We start from the raw sequence: 21,025 nt of genomic DNA on the forward strand, positions 1-21,025 counted from the left end.
ACACAAAGTAAGAATCAAACACATGACCACCAATCCATAACAAAGAGTTATAACCAACTATGTTGTCCTTCACTTTTATAATAATTATCTTTTCTTATTTTAAATAACGACTCTCATGACTACCATATTTTCGAGATATCTAATTTTTCTAGGTCTTACATACATAATGTAATTGAGAATAATTTATAGGATGACAATGTAGAAGTAAAAGTTGAGGATAAAGGTTTGGGATCTAATGAAAGTGTCAAACTAAATATGCATGAGAGGATTATGAGTGAGAATCAAATAACTTGGATAGTGATGCACATAGTGATGAGTCATTGGGTAGTGTTAGTAAGTGTAAGTCAAAGTTTGTCACATTTTCAATATCCAAAAGCATGGTTTAATATAAGTAGGAAGTTGGAATATATTTCACATATAAGACACAATTTGTAGAAGCCATAAGGACATATGGAGTGCATTATGGAAGAAGATTAAAACTTTAGAAAAATGATAAATGTGGTGTTAGAGTTATATGTTTGGGTGTAAAAGGGAAATGCAAGTAATATGTATATTGTGGGTATGTGCCTATAACAAACATATGGGCAATCACAAATGCAATATAGAGTTCAATATAAAATTAATAATTTCGAAGTGGTTAAGTTGTAAGTTAAAGAACATAGTAAAAGATAATCTAAGTATAAGGGCAATGGACATTCATAATAAAGTAACTAGGAAGTGGAATGTTGGCTTGTCAAATTCAATGGCACGTAGAGCAAAGACATTGGATAGTGAGCATGTTGATGGCTCTTTTGTAGATAATTTAAAAGAACATATGATCACACCACTAGTGTAAAAATACCGTATAACGTCGTGCGTTTAACGTCTAACCATTGAATAACCAACGTTAAAAATGACCGGTGTCATTTTATAAAATAAATGCAATTATTAGACGTCGTTTAGAATTGTAATTCGACGTCAATTTGTTATATTAGGTAAATTTTGCGAAAATGTTTGGTGCGAAGGTGAAAATGTTTTTACATATGACATCGAATTCCCTAGAATTAGATGTCAAAAGGATTTAAAACGTCAAATGTCCCAGCATTAGATGTTAAAAGGTTAGTAAATTCAATAAAAATTTGAACAGGAGTTTGAAAATTCATTCACTTTATCTTATCGCACGATACCCTCTTCTCTGGTCAAACTTTTCTAGAACAAAGTTTGATGACCATCACATGTAATCTTTCTTTCATTTATTGCATGTTAATTAACTACTTTATGTATGATTTTTGTTTGTTTTGACCGATTATTTTCATGTTCTTGTCCTTCATAGGCAATTCTGCTTTCTCTCTCACTCGTGACAACACTTTATTCCGATGAACCCACTTTTTGAAGGTTAGTTTTCGTTTTCGTTTTGAAGAACTTATTTGTTGAACTTGTTTGTTTTTTTTGTTGAACTTGTTTGTTGTTGTTGTTTGGTTGAACCTGTTTTTTGTTGTTGTTTAATTGAACTTGTTTGTTGTTTGTTATTGTTGTTTGTTGTTGATACTACATTACACGTTCATAGTTCATACTTTGTAAAATATCAAAAACTAAAATTTGTTGTTTTTCTGCTTTTCAAGTCTCGTACAGTTGTAAAAAAGATCACAATTAATTAAAAAAACAAAAAAAAATTATTAACGATGAATTGTTCTATGTTCGATATCAATTTAACGTCTCCCGATATGACGTCGATCTCGAATTCGACGTGAAAGACCCAAAAAACACCGACGTTATATAGTGCTTTTGCACTAGTGCACACATGATATTATTAGATTAAATCTGATTTCTACAAAGGTTAAAATTCAAAAAATTGAAGGGGATACATATTTCATGAGATTTTATGTGTTTAAAAGCATTCAAAGATAGTGTAGAAAAAGTTAAGCCAATAATCTCAACCAAGAGGGGGGGGGGGGGGGGTTGAATTGGTTATCCCTTTAAAAAATTTGTTCTTTTAAAAGGTTTTCAAAATCTTTGAAGTTTTCTTGGAATGCAATCAAACAAGAATATGAACAATGGTAAAAGAGAAGGGATAAAAAGATCAACACAGATATTTATACTAGTTCGGCCAAGCCTACATCCAGTCTTCCTTCAATCAACCTGAGTTGAAGGGAACTACTATAATGATAGAGTTTATACAAGAAAGAATATAGAGAACTCCCCTCTCAATGCACTCTCCTTTCCCAAACTCAATATCCCTTATAGCACAAGACGTGAACACCTCACAGTCTCAGCCTAGAAAGCTATCTCATTCTCTGTCACCTTAAAACAATCCCAACTCTAAGAACTAAAACACACAAGATTCTCTTCCTAGCTCACATCAATAGGGAAACACAATCTTCTTGATTGTAGATTAATACTGATCTAGATAGAACACACCAAATGTGCATATTTGATCAGCAATGTGTAAGCATAATGTTCTTGCAATAATCTTTATTAATTTCCTTCCAAATGAGTGATCTTGATTCTCTAAGAACTCTAAGATGCTCCTGCAATTAATTCTCAACACAAAGTTAATTATGAAAGTGTAAAATCATAAAATCATGTTGAATAACTTACATATGTTATTCACAACAATCATAAGAAAACATATCATTGTAGTTAGTTGTAAATAACAAAAACATAAACCAATGATAATAAAAGCTCCACGGGTCTAACCTTGTAGTTAAGGCAATCCCAAAATTGTCTCCCACCATTCTTAGCAGTTCTACTCATTCTCAACACAAGAAACTCTTCACAATTGCAAGTGGGTGCTCCACCCAATCCCCTAGAGCCACCACAGTGAGAGGAAAAGTTATGATTTTGAAACTCTGACGAATTACACGAGCAAGATGAAGACATGTGGACCCTTTAACATACCTCAAAATGTATAAACAACAAATTATGGAGGAAGACAACCTTAAGAAAGGACGAACAACAGTTACAAATTAGGAAAAATTATGTAGGTAGTTTTTCAACTCATATTTTTAGAGAAAGTTGGGATAAATATGTGGGTAATTTTTTTTAACCATTTTAGAGGTGTGGACTTCTATTTGTACTGAATTTATGAGGGACATTTATGCTTTAAAGCATCTTAGAGAGAGGACTTTCAAAGACTTTGGTTGAAGAGTGATTATTTTTTAGTTTGTCATGATTTTTTAGATTAATGAATTGTTCTTTTGAGTGACGCTGATGCTTGCCTTTTTGTAAGCATATGTAGTTTAAAATTTCTCATATTTTTTGTGAGGAAAATCATTGTACTAATAAGTTAGCTAATTTAGCTTTGATTCATAAAGAACAGTATAAGTAGTTTAATGTTTTACTTCCATGTATTTATTTAGATTTGTTTTTCATAATATGTATAATTTGTCCATTTTTTATGAAGTGTAATTTTTATCGTAGGTTTGGTACGATCTCTCATATGATAACAAATGATGGATGAGTTTTGAAGTATTAACATAGTTAAGATGTCAAAATTCATGTTATATGACCTTATTTAAAAAATTATTTTTAAATTTTAATCTCATAAAAAATTATTAATTTTTTATTAATAGAATGTTAAATTAATCTAATGATTCTAACTCATTTAATCAAACATTTGAATTTGAATGTTAAATTAAAAAGAGAATGAATGGTGGGCATAAATGATACTTTTTTTAAAGCTAATTTTAAAATCAATTAGTCACTTCTATTTTATTAATGTAAAATATAAAAATGCTCATAAAATGAAAGAAAAAAGTCATTAGTTAGCATTACTGTCATTATTGGTGGTAAAGTTTATTGTATTTCCGTGCCCTTTTATCCCAAATTAAGTGGAAGGGAGAAGGTAAAACACCTTATCAGGATAGTACAGATTCATCATTGAACCCAGTTAGAGTCTCCCTGCAATTTTGGCAATATCTATAAACACTCATGCCTTACGAAAATATCTATGAATAACTATGTTTTTTCTTTATTAAATGATGCAAAATAAAAGAGTAGAAAATATTTTAGAATTTCTTTTCCGAATCGAAGTGTAAATGCCACCCTTTCATATTGGCATCTAGGAATGGGCACCCATTTGTCTTCAATTTTGATTTGATGTTTGTGTGATCTTGCACGTCTTATTCACTTTGTTTTTTGGTGTCAACAGTGCACATTATTAAGAATTTTAACCCAAATGAAATGTTTTCCCTATTTTGGAACATAGTTTATGGCAAATGATTATTATGAAATAAAGTTTAAAAAAAAAACATTTTGATCATCATTCATGAAGATGGTTAACCTACAACCAATCAAGTAAACTCAAATTAGGGGAATTTATCTATAGGTTATACACTAGATATTAATATAAATCCTCATTATTACCCTTCCCTTTTTTCTATTTTATATGCAAATTACTAAAATATAATTAGATGGAAGATGGATGCTTATTTTGCATCCATCACAAGAGTATGTCTTATGACCTATGAATATTTTTGGAGGCTAAGAATTAGATTTAGAGTGATATGAAAGATAGTGAATGATTATGCGATTTTGCTAGCCACGCTATTAATTTAATGAGTTTTTTCTTTTCAAATCTTGATTCCTTTCATTAAAAATTAGGGAAATATTTTTTTACACTATTTATATTTCTTGAAAACTCACTTTTAAAATATTTTGGTTATTAAAAAATTAATTTTCGTATAATAAAGAAATTAAAGAATAAAGCAGTAAATATAAAGTGTGTAAAAATGTTGGGTGTAAAAATAATAATACTCCAAACTTACTGTCAAAAAGGAAACTTTTATCAAATATGAGGAATAGTAAGAGATGTTGTCAACAATTATCTCAATTTAAATATTAGCATTTTCAAAAAACAGAACTCGAATCTTACTCTAACTGAGCCACATGGCTTTTTTTTATTATCAATTATTAAAGTACTAGTTTAATTAACAATAATTATTGTAATAACATTTAAATAAATATTTATATAGTAAGTTTTATATAAATTACAAATGTTAAAATAGGTTGAAACTTAATCTCAGGCTCGAATAGGTTAGGTTGAAAAATAAAATCAATTTATTAAATGTGAATTAGATTGAACTTGAATCAGTTAGTCTACAAATTAAATTAGCTTATAATTTGATTTTTAAATGTTAAAATATTGTTTAATAGTTTTTAAATAATTTAAATATTTAACTTTTTTATTTGTTAAATTATATTGTGATCACTCGAATTTTTAATTATTTTATTTATAATAATCTTTAATAAACTATGTGAATACTTTGATTATATTGTTTTAAAAAGAAAGATTGAGTCAAACTATTTTAAGTCCACTACAATAAATATATAAAATAAAGTGGAGAAAAAAAGTATAAAAACATAAAAAAAATTGAGTTAACTAAATTTTAACTATTGGAACTAATTAGTAAGAGTTGAATTGATCTAATTTGACATTCTTAATATAAATTATATATCTTAATAATATAAATTGATTTAATTATATTTGAGAAAAATTTATTGTAAATTTGTAATTTGAAATAAAAATTATTAAAATAGATATATCTTGAAAGAATAAATTGAATTTTCGAAACATGGATTCTTAATAAAAAAATTGTGTGACTATTTTTATTTAGCTTTATTTTATTTTATATTTTAATAAAGTCGTGTTTGTAGTTACAATTTTAAAAGTTATAATAGTTTAAAAACAGTGAGATTAGATTATTTTAGGATTAAATATGTTTTTAGTCTGTCAAATATCATACGATTTTGGGTTTCGTCCCTTTTCTAAAGTTTTGTTTATTTTCATCATTTTCCTTAGGAAACTCGAATTTTTAGTCCTAAAAAAGCAATGGTGTTAAATTTTCTCTAAGTTGGCTAACGGTGTGTCACATCATTTTTTCTTTTTCTGAAACGTGTTGATCCTTCCTTCCTACATCTTCACTGGTGGCACCTCCTCCTCTACTCCCATGACACCCACCTCACACGCATATCCGTGCAGGAGGTCATCAAGATCACCATCCACGCCAAACCCTTCCCCGTCGATCATCGCAGTGGATCTACCTGATCCTCACGGCCGAGGACGTCACCATGAAGGACTTTTGTTGTGTCGTCTACGACTTCCACTACTTCCCCTTTCCCTCCAAGGTTGGCTATACCCCTATGCCTAGGTTGGGAACTCCGACAATCATGTATTTTACATTATTATTTACCTTTTGTAAAAGGGGGAAAAATTAATAATAACTAGGTCATTGATTTTATATAATAGTGCAAACCCAAGCATTAATTTACTATCTAATGCATTTCAGTTGTTACAGACTCGTGATTATTCCATCATAGATCATAAGAGAAGGGATTGCTTTCGAAGCACAAAAGATGCTGACTTTGGTAGGAGTGATAGTGCTAAATTACTTGTTGATTCTGGAAAACATATTTGGAGATTTTCATTTATTTATGATGAGAACCTTTCTTATCATCTATCAGAATATACATTTGCAAAAGATTCTTTATCTTCTTCGGTTGATGGAGTTTCATCTAATCGTAAAAAAATTCTATCGTGGCCAATAGTGAACCTTCCGGTGTCAGTCCTGATGTTTGCTTATATCTCCCCATCAGTCTTGCAGATGTCTTTAAGGATAATGTTATGGAATTGGAAGATAGTCCAAGCTTGCAGTCTGTAATATCATAATATAGTGCTAACCTTTCTTTAGGTACTAGGACTTCAGAGGATAGACCTAAATCTTGTTTTGGAACTCAAAGATCAAACAACATGTTCCCTAAGGGAAATTTGATGTCTCTTGAGGGAAATGTGATTGAAATTCATAAAACTGGATCTGATTTCTTCAGTTCATGCTTAAACAGCTAGTTGTATTTTTTTTAGAATGTGAGAGGGAGAAACGAGACAGAGGAAGGAAAATGTACTTGCTAGTGATGGAGATGGAGTAGGACATGTTGGCGCCGATCTGGTCGGTGTGGAAGGATTTTCCACCAGTAGAAGACGAAGGGAGAGGGGGCGGCCCGATGATGAAGAGAATTGGAGGATGATGGAGATGAATAAGGGAGGGAGAGAAGCTTCAGCGTGAAGATGCAAGAAGGAAGGATCCACATTTCAGAAAAAGAAAAAGTGATGTGGCACACCATTAGCCACCTCAGAGAAAATTTAACGTTGTTGCTTTTTGAGGACTAAAAATTCGAGTTTCCTAAGGAAGAGAATGAAAATAAACAAACCTTTGGAAGAGGGACAAAACCCAAAATCACCTGATACTTGAGGGACTAAGAACATATTTAACCCATTATTTTAATATTAAAAAGTTTTAATATAAATAATTTTGTTACAAACGATTTTCATTATATTAAAACACATAATGTTATTAGAATATATTTTCCTAGAATTCTCTGGTTTCTTTCTAAAAGTTTTTTTCTCTGCTCGTCTAATTGAAGAACCAAGATCGTAAGATTAATCATTCTATCGAGTTTTTCGATTTGAATTGATCAGTTTCTCAATTCGTGTAAGTTGAATTTTAACCATTTTTTTATCTTTTTCTGTTATCGGTTGCATGCGAGTGTTCTTCCACTTGCATGCATATTTTTAGTCATCAATATGAGTATTTATTGATCAATGATCATAATGATATCTCTTGGTTGTTCTTGTGATTTTTCTATGTGTAGATAGAGCATCCTGTAAGTTGGGAGGAAAATTTTGTTTGTGATTTTGTTAGCTTTTCTACAACACTTGCATAGGTTGAATGATTGGTTCATGATTTTTGTTTGTTTGTGGTTGGGTTTGTGTGACTAAAAAAATTTAGAATATGAGAAATTTAGAAAATCGGTACGAGTTTTCATGTTTAAAGTTCGTTTGAACCAATGCACTAAGAAAAAAGTACTAATTTGAGCAATTAATCAAGTCAAATTTCACTTAAAATCACAAAATGTGTTTGTTGTCAACTAATGGCACTAAGCGGTATCATAATGGCATTGAGCGCTAGCTTGTCCTACATGTCTCAGAGCATTTTAACTTTAGAGCGCTGAGTGACATATTGTACCGATGAGTGCCATTGTTGAGGGGAGAGAATAACAAGGTATCACTAGACTTATTTGGTCCTAGGCATGAATGCTATTAGGATGATAATCCTTTTGTTTATTGGCTTTGTAGAGCGTAAGTACTATTATAGTGCACACCTCCATTGAATTCCAATGTCAAAAGTGTAAGAACCGAGAATTTATAAAGAAAATTGGAGAAAGATAAGTGTATGCACTGGATTGGACCGTTCAATTTTCAGAGTGGTATATAAATGAAAGTTTCAAATTTCGTTCCATTCTCTGCATGCACTCTCTCTCTCCAAAATTTTGATCTCCTCTTTTCTCCTCCTTCTCTCTAAAAATCTCTCATCTTACTTCATCTGATTTCCAATCAGACCAAGCTTAAGTAATTTTGGAGTCAAAAACATCCTTTTACACCGATCAAAGTCTTGTTTAGAGCTGGTAAGTCTCGATTTCTTGAGCTCTTGTGAGATTCCAAAACTTTTTTACACATGCAAGTCAAGTTTCTGGTTGCATGTGTTCATCAACTTCCTCTTCCCATTTTTGATCATATATCTGGTCTTTTGGTGGGTCTATTCTTATCAATCGATGAATTTTAGGTTCTTAGGAATTTGTGGTGGTGAGCGAGTTCTGCAGTTGTTGAGAGTTCGGTTCGGTCAAAGAGGTAAGGGAAGCTAGTTAATTTAATTGTTTGGTTTATGATGCATGAAAATGTTGTTTGATGGTGTTGCATGTGTGTGAAACTGAATGATTGTGTATTTGGTATTGTTATTAAAGACTATTAAGTGTTGTATTCATGTTGATTGTGATTTTGCATAATTTTGGTTCAATGGTCGGGTGAATTGTGAGGAAGTGTGATGGTGAAATTGGGGAATTTGTGTTCGGTGTGAGTTTGGTTTGTATAGAAAATTTGGGTAAGTTATTTAGGACTCGTTGAGATCCTTAAGTCACTAAAAACTGTACTAAAACAGAGAAATCTGGTTCTCGGTCCTTGAGTTCATGATTCTGCAGAATTGACTCTCAAATCTAAGATGAAACTTTTTAAATAATGTGAGGAATGTTTAGATGTTCTTAGAGAAGTGTATTGGTCTGTATAATATAAATTGGAAGGATTAGAAGTTGGGAAGAATTAAGGAAATTGGTAAAGATTGGTGTTGATCATAATTATGCAGTCATTCTGCAGAATTATGCAGTTCGTTGAGGATCCTTCGTTGACCGTTCGACTTTCTCCTTGTGTTCGGTCTTAACTAAGTTCTGCTTATGTGAAACTTCAGTTAATCACCGATCGGTCTTGTATAGGTAGTTGATTTTAAAATAGTGTTTGGTCTAGTATTAGTATTGTTAGTCGGTCTTAACTGTGTTCGGCCTCTTATGGGCCTTACCAGTTAATGACCATTTGGTTATGTGTTGGTATTCGTTTTCGTATACCGTTCGGTCATACTATTGTACCGTTTGGTCCTACACTAGAGCTCGGTCCCTTAATGGGGTTCGACCTTCGTTTAGAATTCGGTCTACATTGGTACTCGGTTTCGTTGGGGTGTTTGGTTAATATTGGTTCTTGGCCTTGCTATAGAATCAGAATATTATACTATTCGGTCTCACTTCTAGTAGTCGGGCAGCAATAGTGTTTGACCACTTCTTCAACATTATCTAGTATGGACCGTTCGGTCCTGTTCTATGGATAGTGAAAGATCGCTCGATCTTACACTAAGTATTCGGTCTAAACTCTAAGTGTTCGGTTGTTCTAGTGTTTGACCCCCAAAATGTATTCGGCTCATGTTTGAGCCTTACTCTTCCAATTGACCGTTCGATCGTATCCATGGGTGGTAGTCGTTACCGTTCGGTTTGATATTACTAAGAAGTTTTCGCCCTGTAAAAGGGTTGTGGATATATTGTACTTTGAGTGTTTAATTCAGAGGTTTAAATGTATTATGCATGAGAAATAATGTTGATATTGTACTGTGGTATGAGATTTCTAAAGGTAGATATAAAAGAGAATTCCAAGGAGGAATGTCTCGGTGGTTGGTTTTCAAGGTAATAGTATGGTATGAATATGGTTACTGAAATCCACGGCGTTCATCCTGACATTCTAATGGTTAGCAAGTCTCAAGTAGAGATGGGTAATTCATGTCATGAGAATAGCAAGAGGCCCTAGTCTAAGGGGGAAGACCTTAGGTGAGGTATAACGGGCTAACCTCGTGTGGCAGCTGATGAGTTTCCAGTTACTACACCCACGAGTGCACGAACGACCAAAGCTACGTATTCATACCAGTCCGGACAGTCTAAGTAAAGTGGTCAGTCAATATGTGTGTATATGTTTTATGCATGTGTATGAGTGTTTTATCTGTTTATTGAATTATATGTTAACATGATTATTAAATTACACTAGCTTACCCTGCTTTTCTATTTTGACATGTTTACCCGTTCGCTTTATCTTTTGCAATGATCATCCGGTGGATGTGAGCAGAAGGAGAAGAGGTCTCGGTGGAGCAAGCTCTAGAAGGAGAGGATCCACTAGTTTAGTACAGATCGTTCGGTCTTGCACATAGTTTTGTGTTAGAATAGGTTTATGCTTAAAGTTTTAATTTTATAGTTATTTTGGGATAACTGTATTATTAACACTTTATTTTAAGTGGATAACTGGTCTATCATATCAATTCATGTAAATATTCTATTATGTAATTTATACTATATTTTGGGATGTTACAAAAAGCATTTATTCAAATAATTGAGTTTAGAGTCAATTGTTTGATATGTATGTATAATTATTTTATCCATGCTTGTGTGTGTATTTGACATGATTTAATTGTGTAAAATAATTCTTTTATGCACTAACTTACCCTTTCGTGTGCTTGGCGTCTTTTTATTTGTTTGTTTCTTTCTTTTGTAATTATCACCTTATTAGTGTGAGCATACCATGAATATGTATTGATGCATCTATGATGGAGGACAACAATATTACAAAATAGTTTTTTTTAACTTTTAGTAATTATCCTATAACAGAATACAATGATACTGCAAAATAGTCTTCTTTAACTTTTAGTAATTATCTTACGTAGAAGTTTTAAAAGATCATTAATTTTTATATATTATTATAGTTATTTATTTTTAAAAATGACTGTATTAATATTATATATATATATATATATATATAAACTATGTTTTATAACTTTTATAATGTTTTATTTTATTAATTATACGTTATTTATTTTTTTATTCTGTTTGAATAAAATTTTAATAAATAATAAAGTTTTTTCTTGCTTAATAATTTGTTATCGCATAATTTGCTTACATAATAGTACTGTTGATGTAGGAAATTATTATATTTTTTAATCAATTCAATTCATTCAATGATTATATATTTTTATGAACTGAATAAATTTTAAAAATAAAAAAATATATATTAGGAAAGAAGGTTGCTCTTAACTAAAACAAATAAAAATATTATTCAGTGATGTGAAATAAATCTGATTAGAAAATTGTGGTAAAGAATACAATCGACTTATTACACAAACTCTTATAAATCTTTTTTTTAGCTCATTTAACATCATCATTATCTATATTGATTAATGTTTTATATTTCTTTTAAGGAACAACAAACTCCTGTCTTCGTTTTTTTTAAAATTCATTTGATTTAGTAAAAGAATTAATTTATAAAAAAATGAAGTAAGTAAGAAACGAGTCATTTCGTACAAATATATATATATATATATATATATATATATATATATATATATATATATATATATATATATATATATATATATATATATATATAAGTGTGGGAAGAAGTATTATCCAATATATATTGTTTATTTTTTTCTTCATCCAAATCACAACTGCATGAAGAAAATAAAACAAACAGAAGCCGATGACTTTTTTCCTTTGATTTTGGAAGAAAAATAATGCATATAAAAACACAACTTCATTAAATAAAAATAAATCAAAGTAGTGTCACAAATTACAACTTCTTAACTTTAATTAGAAAAAAAAAGAACTAAACTTCAAGATCATGCAATAGAACTGGATTTGCTCGTTTTAAATACAGTTTATTTGTACATATAATTCTTTAAAAATTCCATTTTAATAATTTTTTTTAGAAACCACAGTTGTATGGCGAATTTTTCTTCTTATAACTGAGACATTACTCGAATAGATAAATTGCTTATAAACGTTTTAATGTTGGATATATAAGCTTTTAAACATTTAATTATGAAACCGATATAGTAATAATTTGGTGAGAATTCCAAGAAATTACCACAGCAATTTGAGCATAATTGATTGGTAAAAGCAATTATCATTGAAAAATGAGAGTCTAAAGCTAAGAGAAGTTGCAAACACAATCTCCCATACGTGCCATGTTACTGAGATTAGACCATTAAATGCAACTATTTCATTAAAGTGTGGTCTAACAAGATCCTACATTTATGCCAAATGTATTGAAGCACGCGTCTCTCAAACAAAACTTATAATACATTATTACATCAACACAATCCATGTGCAAATGAAAACTACTTAGTACAATATCCCATGTTTTGTTCAAAAATTCTTTTACGTAGATGCATGTTTGGATTTTTTGGTTTAACACTTCTTTTTCACCCTAGAGATATTTCTTTGGTTGTGATCGATGAATTGAAAATTTAAATGAAAGTCTCACATTTATATAAAAATAAATAAATAAAATATTATATAAAGGTAAAAGATGAATTAATCTATTATTTTAAAATTTTAAATAGAAAGTAATACGTATTTAGATTCAGATCTTATTAATATTGTATATTCAATAAACTTCTTTCTAAATAGATCAACATAATGTAGCTCAACAACGTAAATATACGATTATGTTTTCATACGCTTTAATACAATAATATAATTTCTGTTGAGTGAATAAGTGTTTGATAAAACATTCCGTTATACAATTTCATCTTGATGAACTCCTTGAATTGTGCCTCAAATGTTGAAAGCAAGAGAGGTGATATAGCATTGAAAGGGTTTAAAAATCTGATATCTAGAATAGTTTAAAAAGAAATCTTGTAATAAATTTATCAAAGGAGCGGATTTGTATGTTGTACAATATCAGAAACCAAGTTGTAAATAGGGGCTTTTAAATCACAAGTACTTCAACTGTTTTCTTTCAATCACCAAACATTCTCACCAAGATTCCAACCTTGCAAAGGTACCGAAGCTTTTAATGTAGTGAAAAATATTCAAATAACTTCAACTCTTTCATAATTAAAAATGATATAAAATTTACTATTAATAAAATATTTCATTGACATTATGTATTATTATTATCTTACCTAAAGAGGTAGTAGAGTAGGTGAGTGTTTTTGACATTGGGTGAATGATAGTTGCAGTAGGCTTTTTTACACTAAAAAAAAAAGATAAAGGAAAGTTAAGATTTGATATGGATGTAAAAGAGGAAATGTATTTGTGAAAATGGGAAATGAAATGGAAAAGGGTGGTTTGAAGTTTGAAGTTTGAAGTTTGAAGTTGGAAAATGACTAAGTATATAATAAGTGAGTATATGTGTGCATAGACAGAGTGACAGTCAAAAGGAATATTTGTGCAAATGATTCCAAGAAAAAATAAACAAAATAAGAGAAATTAAACAGAAAACAAAGCAGTCTCTCTACATATCCTTGTTTAACTTTTCTCCCTCTAACCGCTTTTCTGTGGTGGAAGACCAAATGTAAGAAGTGATGTGATACTGTTACTTGTTAGTACCACTCACTGCCGGTGCTTGGCATAATAAGATCAAACCTAACTCTTATTCACCCTGTCTATCACTTTAACTTGGTAGACTCAAAATGCACATTTTTAGTTTATTTTAGATACACAATGTCTGTGTCTTTCTATTACTACCAATATAACCATTGCTTCTCTCTGCTCTCTCCAACTTCCTAAGCTCACCCTCGCCTTGGATTTGGGGTAAAAGGCCTCGAGAGAGACCCAGCCTTGCCACCCTTTATTCCCTTTCAAATTCGATACTTTGCTCTGTACCCATAAACGAGGTTTGGTTTTGCAAAACAGAATCTCTCTCTCTTTCTCTCTCTCTCTCTCTCTCTCTCTCTCAAACTAAACTACCACATTCACTTCCTTTTTCTTGTGCCTCTTAATCTCTTATAGTTCTTACAACGTATCAGGGGCTTGTCCCATCTCTGGTTCTTTCTTTCCTTGGATTTTTATCCTCTCCAAAAACACCACCATGTGAGTGAGTGTTTTCACTTGTACCACATTGCCTAAAATGCTCACAAACTCTGATTTTCTATGTTCCCTCATCGTTACCTAAGAAACAGAGGAGTGCCCCCCACTTTGTTCTGTTCCACTCCCAGTTTCCAACTCGGTGCTTTCATCAACCAACCTCTTATTATGTCTTTTTCAACCCTTTTAAACACAACCAGAAATTAAACTCAAACCCGTCTTCTTAGTGTCCGAAGCCTTTTCATCTTGTCCTATTACTATTATTATACTTTACCTCCTCTTCAACCACTTCATTCAACGACTAAAAGTTTTAATTAGATTGTTTTCTGTTGCTAACTCACAAGGCTTTATGAAGTTGTCCCAACAATGAGAGATGAGCACTCGAAGAAAAGCAAGGTTTGAAAAAAATATGCCACCTCGCCCTCCTCTCCTTCAGATTCCTTTGCATTGTGTTCTGTTTCCGCCATTGCTTACTCTCTGTTCTTCTCTCTGTAAAGCTTTCCTGGCCCAAGACGTTGGTCAAGAAGTGGTTCAATATTAAGAGCAAAAATGAGGACTTTCACGCAGATGACGTCCTCTACGCAGGTCAGTCGTCAATTTTCGCGTGATTTTTATGTAATTAAAGATCATGGTCGGTTTTGCTTGAATCAGATTTCTCTTGCCTGTAAATTTTCTGAATATTAACCAAACTTTGATTCTCCTTCTTCTTCTCGAACTTGGTTTGCCTTTGGGTACCGGCTTCTTGTTTTCGTTTGAATGAGTGGTAACTATCAAGACAAGATCTGCACTCTGCAGCTTGTGGTTTTTCTCCTTCCCCGGTTTCCACCTTTTGTTATAGTTTTTTTCGGGTTTGTGCGTTTGATTCATTCTGTGGTTTGATAAAATTTACAGTGGAAAGAGTGTGACTTTATTTACTTTATGATTTTTCTTTTTCATGTGTTAATGAAGATTGGAGCAACAACTGTTCGCAGAGGGAGGAATACACTATCAAGAAAAGCAAAACAGGTTCCGGGCCCATGCCATTCTTAAATCCCCCATTAGAATTTCTGAGAACTTTTGTTTTTTCTTTTCTTTTTCCCTTGTCTCCTACAATGTCTAAGTTGTACTTTAACGCAGAGAGAGCAAAGAGAAGGCACTCAGACAGAATGCGGCGAGGCAAGGTTAACTTTGATGCAGCTCAGGATACAGATGTGCATAACTATAGGTATGCTTCATATTTTTCATCGTTGTGCTTACTTAATGGTGTCCCACGTCTATTTTATTGTAGTCAGATTCAGAATAATTGTTATTCTATTGAGTTGTTGTTTTTCCTGCATACAGAATCTTTGCTGCTACTTGGAATGTAGCTGGAAAATCTCCTCCAAGTTATTTGAGTCTGGAAGATTGGCTTCACTCCTCTCCTCCTGCTGATATCTATGTTCTTGGGTAGATTTCTGATTGTATTTGTATAATGTATTCTCTCCTTTCACTTTCAACAGTTCAAGTATGAACTAGTTTGCCTTTTCTTGCACTCAGGTTTCAAGAAATTGTACCTCTCAATGCTGGTAATGTTTTGGGGACGGAAGATAATGGCCCTGCCAGAAAGTGGCTAGCTCTTATTAGAAAGACCCTAAACAGTCTTCCTGGAACAAGTGGTGAATGCCACACTGCTTCACCACTTCCTGATCCTATTGTAGAGTTAGATGCTGATTTTGAAGGATCAATGAGGCAGAAGGCAACCTCTTTCTTTCATCGCCGGTCGTTTCAATCCTTCAGTCATAGTATGAGAATGGACAATGACATGTCACTTCCACAAGCATACCTTGATCGCCGCCTCAGCGTCTGTGACAGAATGATGTCTGGTCACAGAACAAGTGATTACGACCCCAACTATAGATGGGCTTCTTCGGACGATGAAAATGGCACTGGTGACTCCCCAGTTGCAACACAATATTCACCAATGACATGTAAAGGTTTTTTCTCTGTGGAGGATCGAGATAGACAGACAGGGCACTCAAGATACTGCTTGGTTGCGAGTAAACAAATGGTTGGAATATTTCTAACAGTTTGGGTGAAGAGCGATATAAGAGATGATGTTCACAACATGAAAGTATCTTGTGTTGGAAGAGGATTAATGGGATATCTTGGAAACAAGGTAAGTTTGATTTTGATATATGTTAATTAATAGAAGAGTTTACTGAGAACCTGGAGACAACATTCTCATTCTCATTCCCTTGAATTTTCCAGGGTTCAATATCAATCAGCATGTCTTTGCACCAAACAAGCTTTTGCTTCATCTGTAGTCATTTGACTTCTGGACAAAAGGAGGGTGATGAGCTAAGGAGAAATTCTGATGTAATGGAGATTCTGAGAAAGACAAGGTTTCCCCGAGTTCATGGCATGGGCGATGAGAGTTCTCCGCAGACAATTTTGGAACATGAGTAAGGCCTTCATCCTTTTTCTTTGAATCTTTACTATCCATCTGATGCTTGTAGATTTCGTTTGACATTCAAGTAAAATGCAGTTCTAAGTCTTAACTTTTTCCCTTGTAAAGACCTAAACTTGTGGTTTAATTGGTGTAGTCGAATAATTTGGCTGGGGGATTTAAATTATCGGATAGCCCTTTCTTACCGTGCAGCAAAAGCTCTTGTTGAGATGCATAACTGGAAGGATCTGTTAGAGAATGACCAGGTTGGATACTTTGTAACCTTACAACTTGTTAGTGTTGCTTTTTTTCTTGAATTATGTCATCCTCACTGTTTGATAGCTTCTTCTTTCAGCTACATATAGAGCGCAGACAAGGTCGAGTTTTTGAAGGATGGAATGAGGGGAAAATATATTTCCCTCCCACGTACAAGTATTCAAACAACTCAGACAGATATGCAGGCGATGAAAGGCACTCAAAACAAAAGAGAAGAACTCCAGCATGGTGCTCTTCTTTTTTTCTAATAGCCTTATAATTATACCTGTATCAATGAATACATGTAGTGGAAAATGTCCATGGAAAAGATAGAAAACAAATGACACTTAACTAATGCTATTATAAAAAAAAAATGTCCCGCATTATTCTGAAAGTAAATCTGCATAATTGTTTACGGGAATCTAATAAAAAATTTTGTTCATGAAGGTGTGATCGTATCTTGTGGTATGGTAGAGGCCTCCGCCAATTATCTTATGTTCGTGGGGAATCAAGATTCTCAGATCATAGGCCAGTTTATAGCATGTTCCTGGCAGAAGTTGAGTCTGTTAGCCGTAGCCGAATAAAAAAATGTTCTAGTTGCTCCAGTTCAAGGATTGAAGTAGAAGAGCTGTTGCCACATTCACATGGTTACAGATATGCTGATTTGAATTTCTATTAAGGAATGCTGTAAAATATGTCGATCAACCCGCAATTGAGGACACTGAAGAAGCGAAGTGTACAATACAAGGTAATTTCTGTCGTGCTTGAATATCACCCACCTTTTACCAAAGAATCTCTACTTTGCCACAAAGTAATGCTTCTCACAAGCAATTTAACAATTTGTCCTCTTAGGTTACGAAGCATTTTCCTAAAAGCATGTTTTTTGCAACAGGATCCATTCATGGAATTAGAACCTTAGATTGCCTGTTCTTGGGCTATATTCATTTCAGGATTTTTGGCTCTCAGTTTGCATACTTTCATGGAATATTTAGTTCATAGATTTCTTGACAGCATTGGTTTGGAGTGTGGCTTCCTTCCTAATTAAGTTTTTAGTTGAGATCTCTTGCATGTCGTATTCTTATCCTTGGCTTGGTCCCCCCCTATTGCATTGTAGGTGGGTAATGCTCTGGGGAACGCTAGCCCCAACGGTGATGTAAACATTCTGTTACTCTCAGCCCAAATTAAGGTTTTTGTCCTTTGCATTTCTGCCTTTTCTCAGCATCTCTGTAATTATTTTTATTTGCTACTAAACCTCCTCCTTATTTTTATGTTGCAGCTGCGGAGTTTGATTTTGCTTGCTATACAGAAAACTTGTCTTTTTGGCAGTTAAACACTCCTGGCTCAAATGCAAATAGCATCTGAATTCTTACTAATAAGGTAATTTAACTTTTATTTGGTTTACTCATGTTAAACAATTCAGTGAGGAATAACTAAAAGTGAATGCATCATAAAGTAGAAATAAGCATAAAAATTTCTTATGATTATTTGCTGTGTTGCAGAAACATGAAAAGAATTACTGCTGTGAAGGGTACTGATTGCTTGTGTTAGAAAAGATATGTGCAAGTTCTGACGTATATGAAGCTTCTTTTTTCGTGGCAGCTAATGATTTCACCGAGGACCATTAAAGCTAATGAGTAAATTTTTTATGGCTTTGTTTTCATCATGTTGTGATGTTTTCTCTTTTGTGATTAAGATGAAAGTTGCAACCAAAAGGAAAGAGAGAAATGCGCACAACATAGATTGCTTTATTGGCTTTTATCAGTAAGTAATTATTTGTACCAAATTCCAAATTATGACCTTTTATTTTTTCTTTTATTTTCATTCTGATTCGGGAATGATTCTTGGGGCAACGTCAACACCTTTTCCGTCAATGTTTACTGTGTAATGAATGGGTGAATTCGGCCCATGCTTAATAAATCTTGAAATCCCACTCCCTTTTGGCATTGCCATGTTTTAGAATATTTCATGTGAGAATTTTGAAAAGTAGTTCTAATAAAGAATGACATAACTGTTATAGCGATGCAATAGAAAGAAAAGGACGTGCCAAAGTGCTTTGCTCATACACCTATGTTGATCCCTTTCACAGTATTTATTTTCGGACCTATAATTATGCTTCTCATTTAAGTTGTCAAATCTGTGTGCACCATTCAGGATGCAACTTCTCTACATTAGAGGAACCCATCCGTTTCAAATTAATGTTCGTTTTATAAAATTATTTTATTTTATGCATGAAAAATGAAAAATTTCTGATGTGACAAAGATGGATCGGCAATTATCTCATACGCAGTCCAGATAGAGACTGCAAAGATACTGCGCTCATTATGGTTCTAACTTTCACTTTTTTACAACCTAAATGGAACCGAAAACCCGAAAAAACAACGGAATGAGAAGGAAAGCAACAATTGCTAACCCAAAATAGAGGTTTAATTTAATGGTTTTAGTTACAAAACAAAATAACCAGGCTTTCTGTGCCAACCCCACTTGGCTTTCAAAAATCTCTCTACAAATCTCCACGCTCTGTTGCGGAGACTGAATCACAACTCCACCAACAACTCCACGTGTCGTCCTCAAGATCCAAGCGTGGTGTAAACGGATTCTTGTCTCTCGCGTGGTTACTCACCAAGAATCGTACGGTTCCAACTAGGACATGCTTACTTATAAGGAGATGTACATTAAAAAAACATCATTTTTATTTCCTAAGACCTACGAACAATAATTAAAATTTAAAACTATATTAAAAACGAAATCGCTAAGAATTCTTTCTTCTTCTTTTTTTCTTTGGGGGAGACAAAAAACTTTAACCCTGAAGACATTCTGGCAACGTGCCGTCTGGCTCTTGTATATTGTTATGAAAAAAATGACCATTTGATGAGATTCTCTGAGGTGTTTTTTCCTATCATGTTCCCACTTTTTTTGGGCATCACATTATTAACCAGACTCGAGATAAGACGTGCTTGCTTCGTGGTTTAAAAAATGTTTCCTGTTTGTTTCATTTCCTTTTGGAACGTTAATTATTTTCTGACTATGTTGTTCATTCATGTCATGCTCTACTCTTTTTCCCTATCCCACCACCACCATTGGAATGGCTACACCCACATACAAAAACTTCAAATCCGAAAACTTGAAAGTTTATAACACGGATTAGTTTTGAAATGTGAGTGTATTTGAATTAGAGAAAAAAGAACAGTAATGGCGTAGGAGAGAAGGGGACAGAAATTTAAAGTGGGGACAAGGGGTTGACAGTTGACACAGTTGTGTTTCAATTTGGCTAAGCAAAGAAAATGCTTTTTAGAGACAAAAATAGCCACTCTATACTTACACATGCCAAAGGGAAAGACAACTAGTGCCTCTGCTCGGGCTCTTATTTCCAAAAACTTCTTACCAAAACACACTCTCACCATTCTTATCTTCTTTTTCATTTTTCCTAATTTACAAATCTTATTTTATTTTACATTTAATTTAATTCTTATTTTACTTCTCCTACACTAATTTGTATGGAGTTATAATGTCTCTCATTCCTTAGTAATGATCGTAAATTTTAAATCTTAGGATCCAAATTCTAAGATTTGGATCTGAATTGAAGCGTAAAAAAACATGATATCATTACACTACTTTACTTTTTTGTTTACAATATATTTTACTGACACCTTATCAATATCTTATTCTACATTACCAAGAGTCAGATGCAAACTCAAAACTCTTAAATTTTATTACAAGACTTGAATAGCAGTTTTAATAGAAAATAATAACAATGTATTTTCATGGATGATGAATATATTCAAAGTTGGTAGCTGTAAATCACGTGAAAGATGTCCTATATGATTCTTCCAGGAAATTAAGGTTGCTTTTCCATGATGGAAATGGCTTGCAAGTAATGCATAGGGATCAACCCATATGAGAGTTTCACTTTTCATGCAAGTAATTAAATTGTTCACCTACTTCATCATCTTCCTCCCATTGCCAGGCCCTACCAAGGTTTCACCACCATTGGAGTGCTCTGGACCAATTTAATAGATCGTTTTACCTAACTCATGCACCATTTCCCATTCAAAAACACACTTCAACTTTTATAATAGAAAAATAAAATTTCAGTTGCTAAAAATGTGGTGCTCAAGTACAATTACTAGTTAGTTGGTATCAGTTATGCTCCACATTAGCGGTTAT

At 32.8% G+C, this 21,025-nt stretch overlaps 1 protein-coding gene across 3 annotated transcripts; it reads left to right on the top strand.

Annotated features, from left to right (window-relative positions):
- The first annotated feature begins 13,782 nt into the window (after positions 1-13,782).
- Positions 13,783-18,696, top strand: LOC108324277 (type I inositol polyphosphate 5-phosphatase 4). Of its 3 annotated transcripts, XM_017557183.2 has the most exons (13): positions 13,784-14,598; positions 14,700-14,787; positions 15,151-15,207; positions 15,319-15,406; positions 15,523-15,627; positions 15,718-16,336; positions 16,429-16,622; positions 16,764-16,872; positions 16,962-17,110; positions 17,309-17,609; positions 17,976-18,047; positions 18,138-18,238; positions 18,361-18,696. In XM_017557183.2, the coding sequence occupies exons 1-10, from the start codon at positions 14,569-14,571 to the stop codon at positions 17,538-17,540; spliced, it is 1,671 nt and encodes a 556-aa protein (XP_017412672.1). In that variant the 5' UTR covers positions 13,784-14,568; the 3' UTR covers positions 17,541-17,609; positions 17,976-18,047; positions 18,138-18,238; positions 18,361-18,696. The 3 variants fall into 3 exon arrangements, with proteins under 3 accessions (XP_052730064.1, XP_017412672.1, XP_052730065.1); XM_052874104.1 differs by lacking the exon at positions 17,976-18,047 and having other exon boundaries at positions 13,783-14,598; XM_052874105.1 differs by lacking the exons at positions 13,784-14,598; positions 14,700-14,787 and adding an exon at positions 14,801-15,050.
- Positions 18,697-21,025: the final 2,329 nt, after the last annotated feature.

The sequence above is a fragment of the Vigna angularis genome, chromosome 3, assembly GCF_016808095.1.
Source record: "Vigna angularis cultivar LongXiaoDou No.4 chromosome 3, ASM1680809v1, whole genome shotgun sequence".
Classification (NCBI taxonomy): Eukaryota; Viridiplantae; Streptophyta; class Magnoliopsida; order Fabales; family Fabaceae; genus Vigna; species Vigna angularis.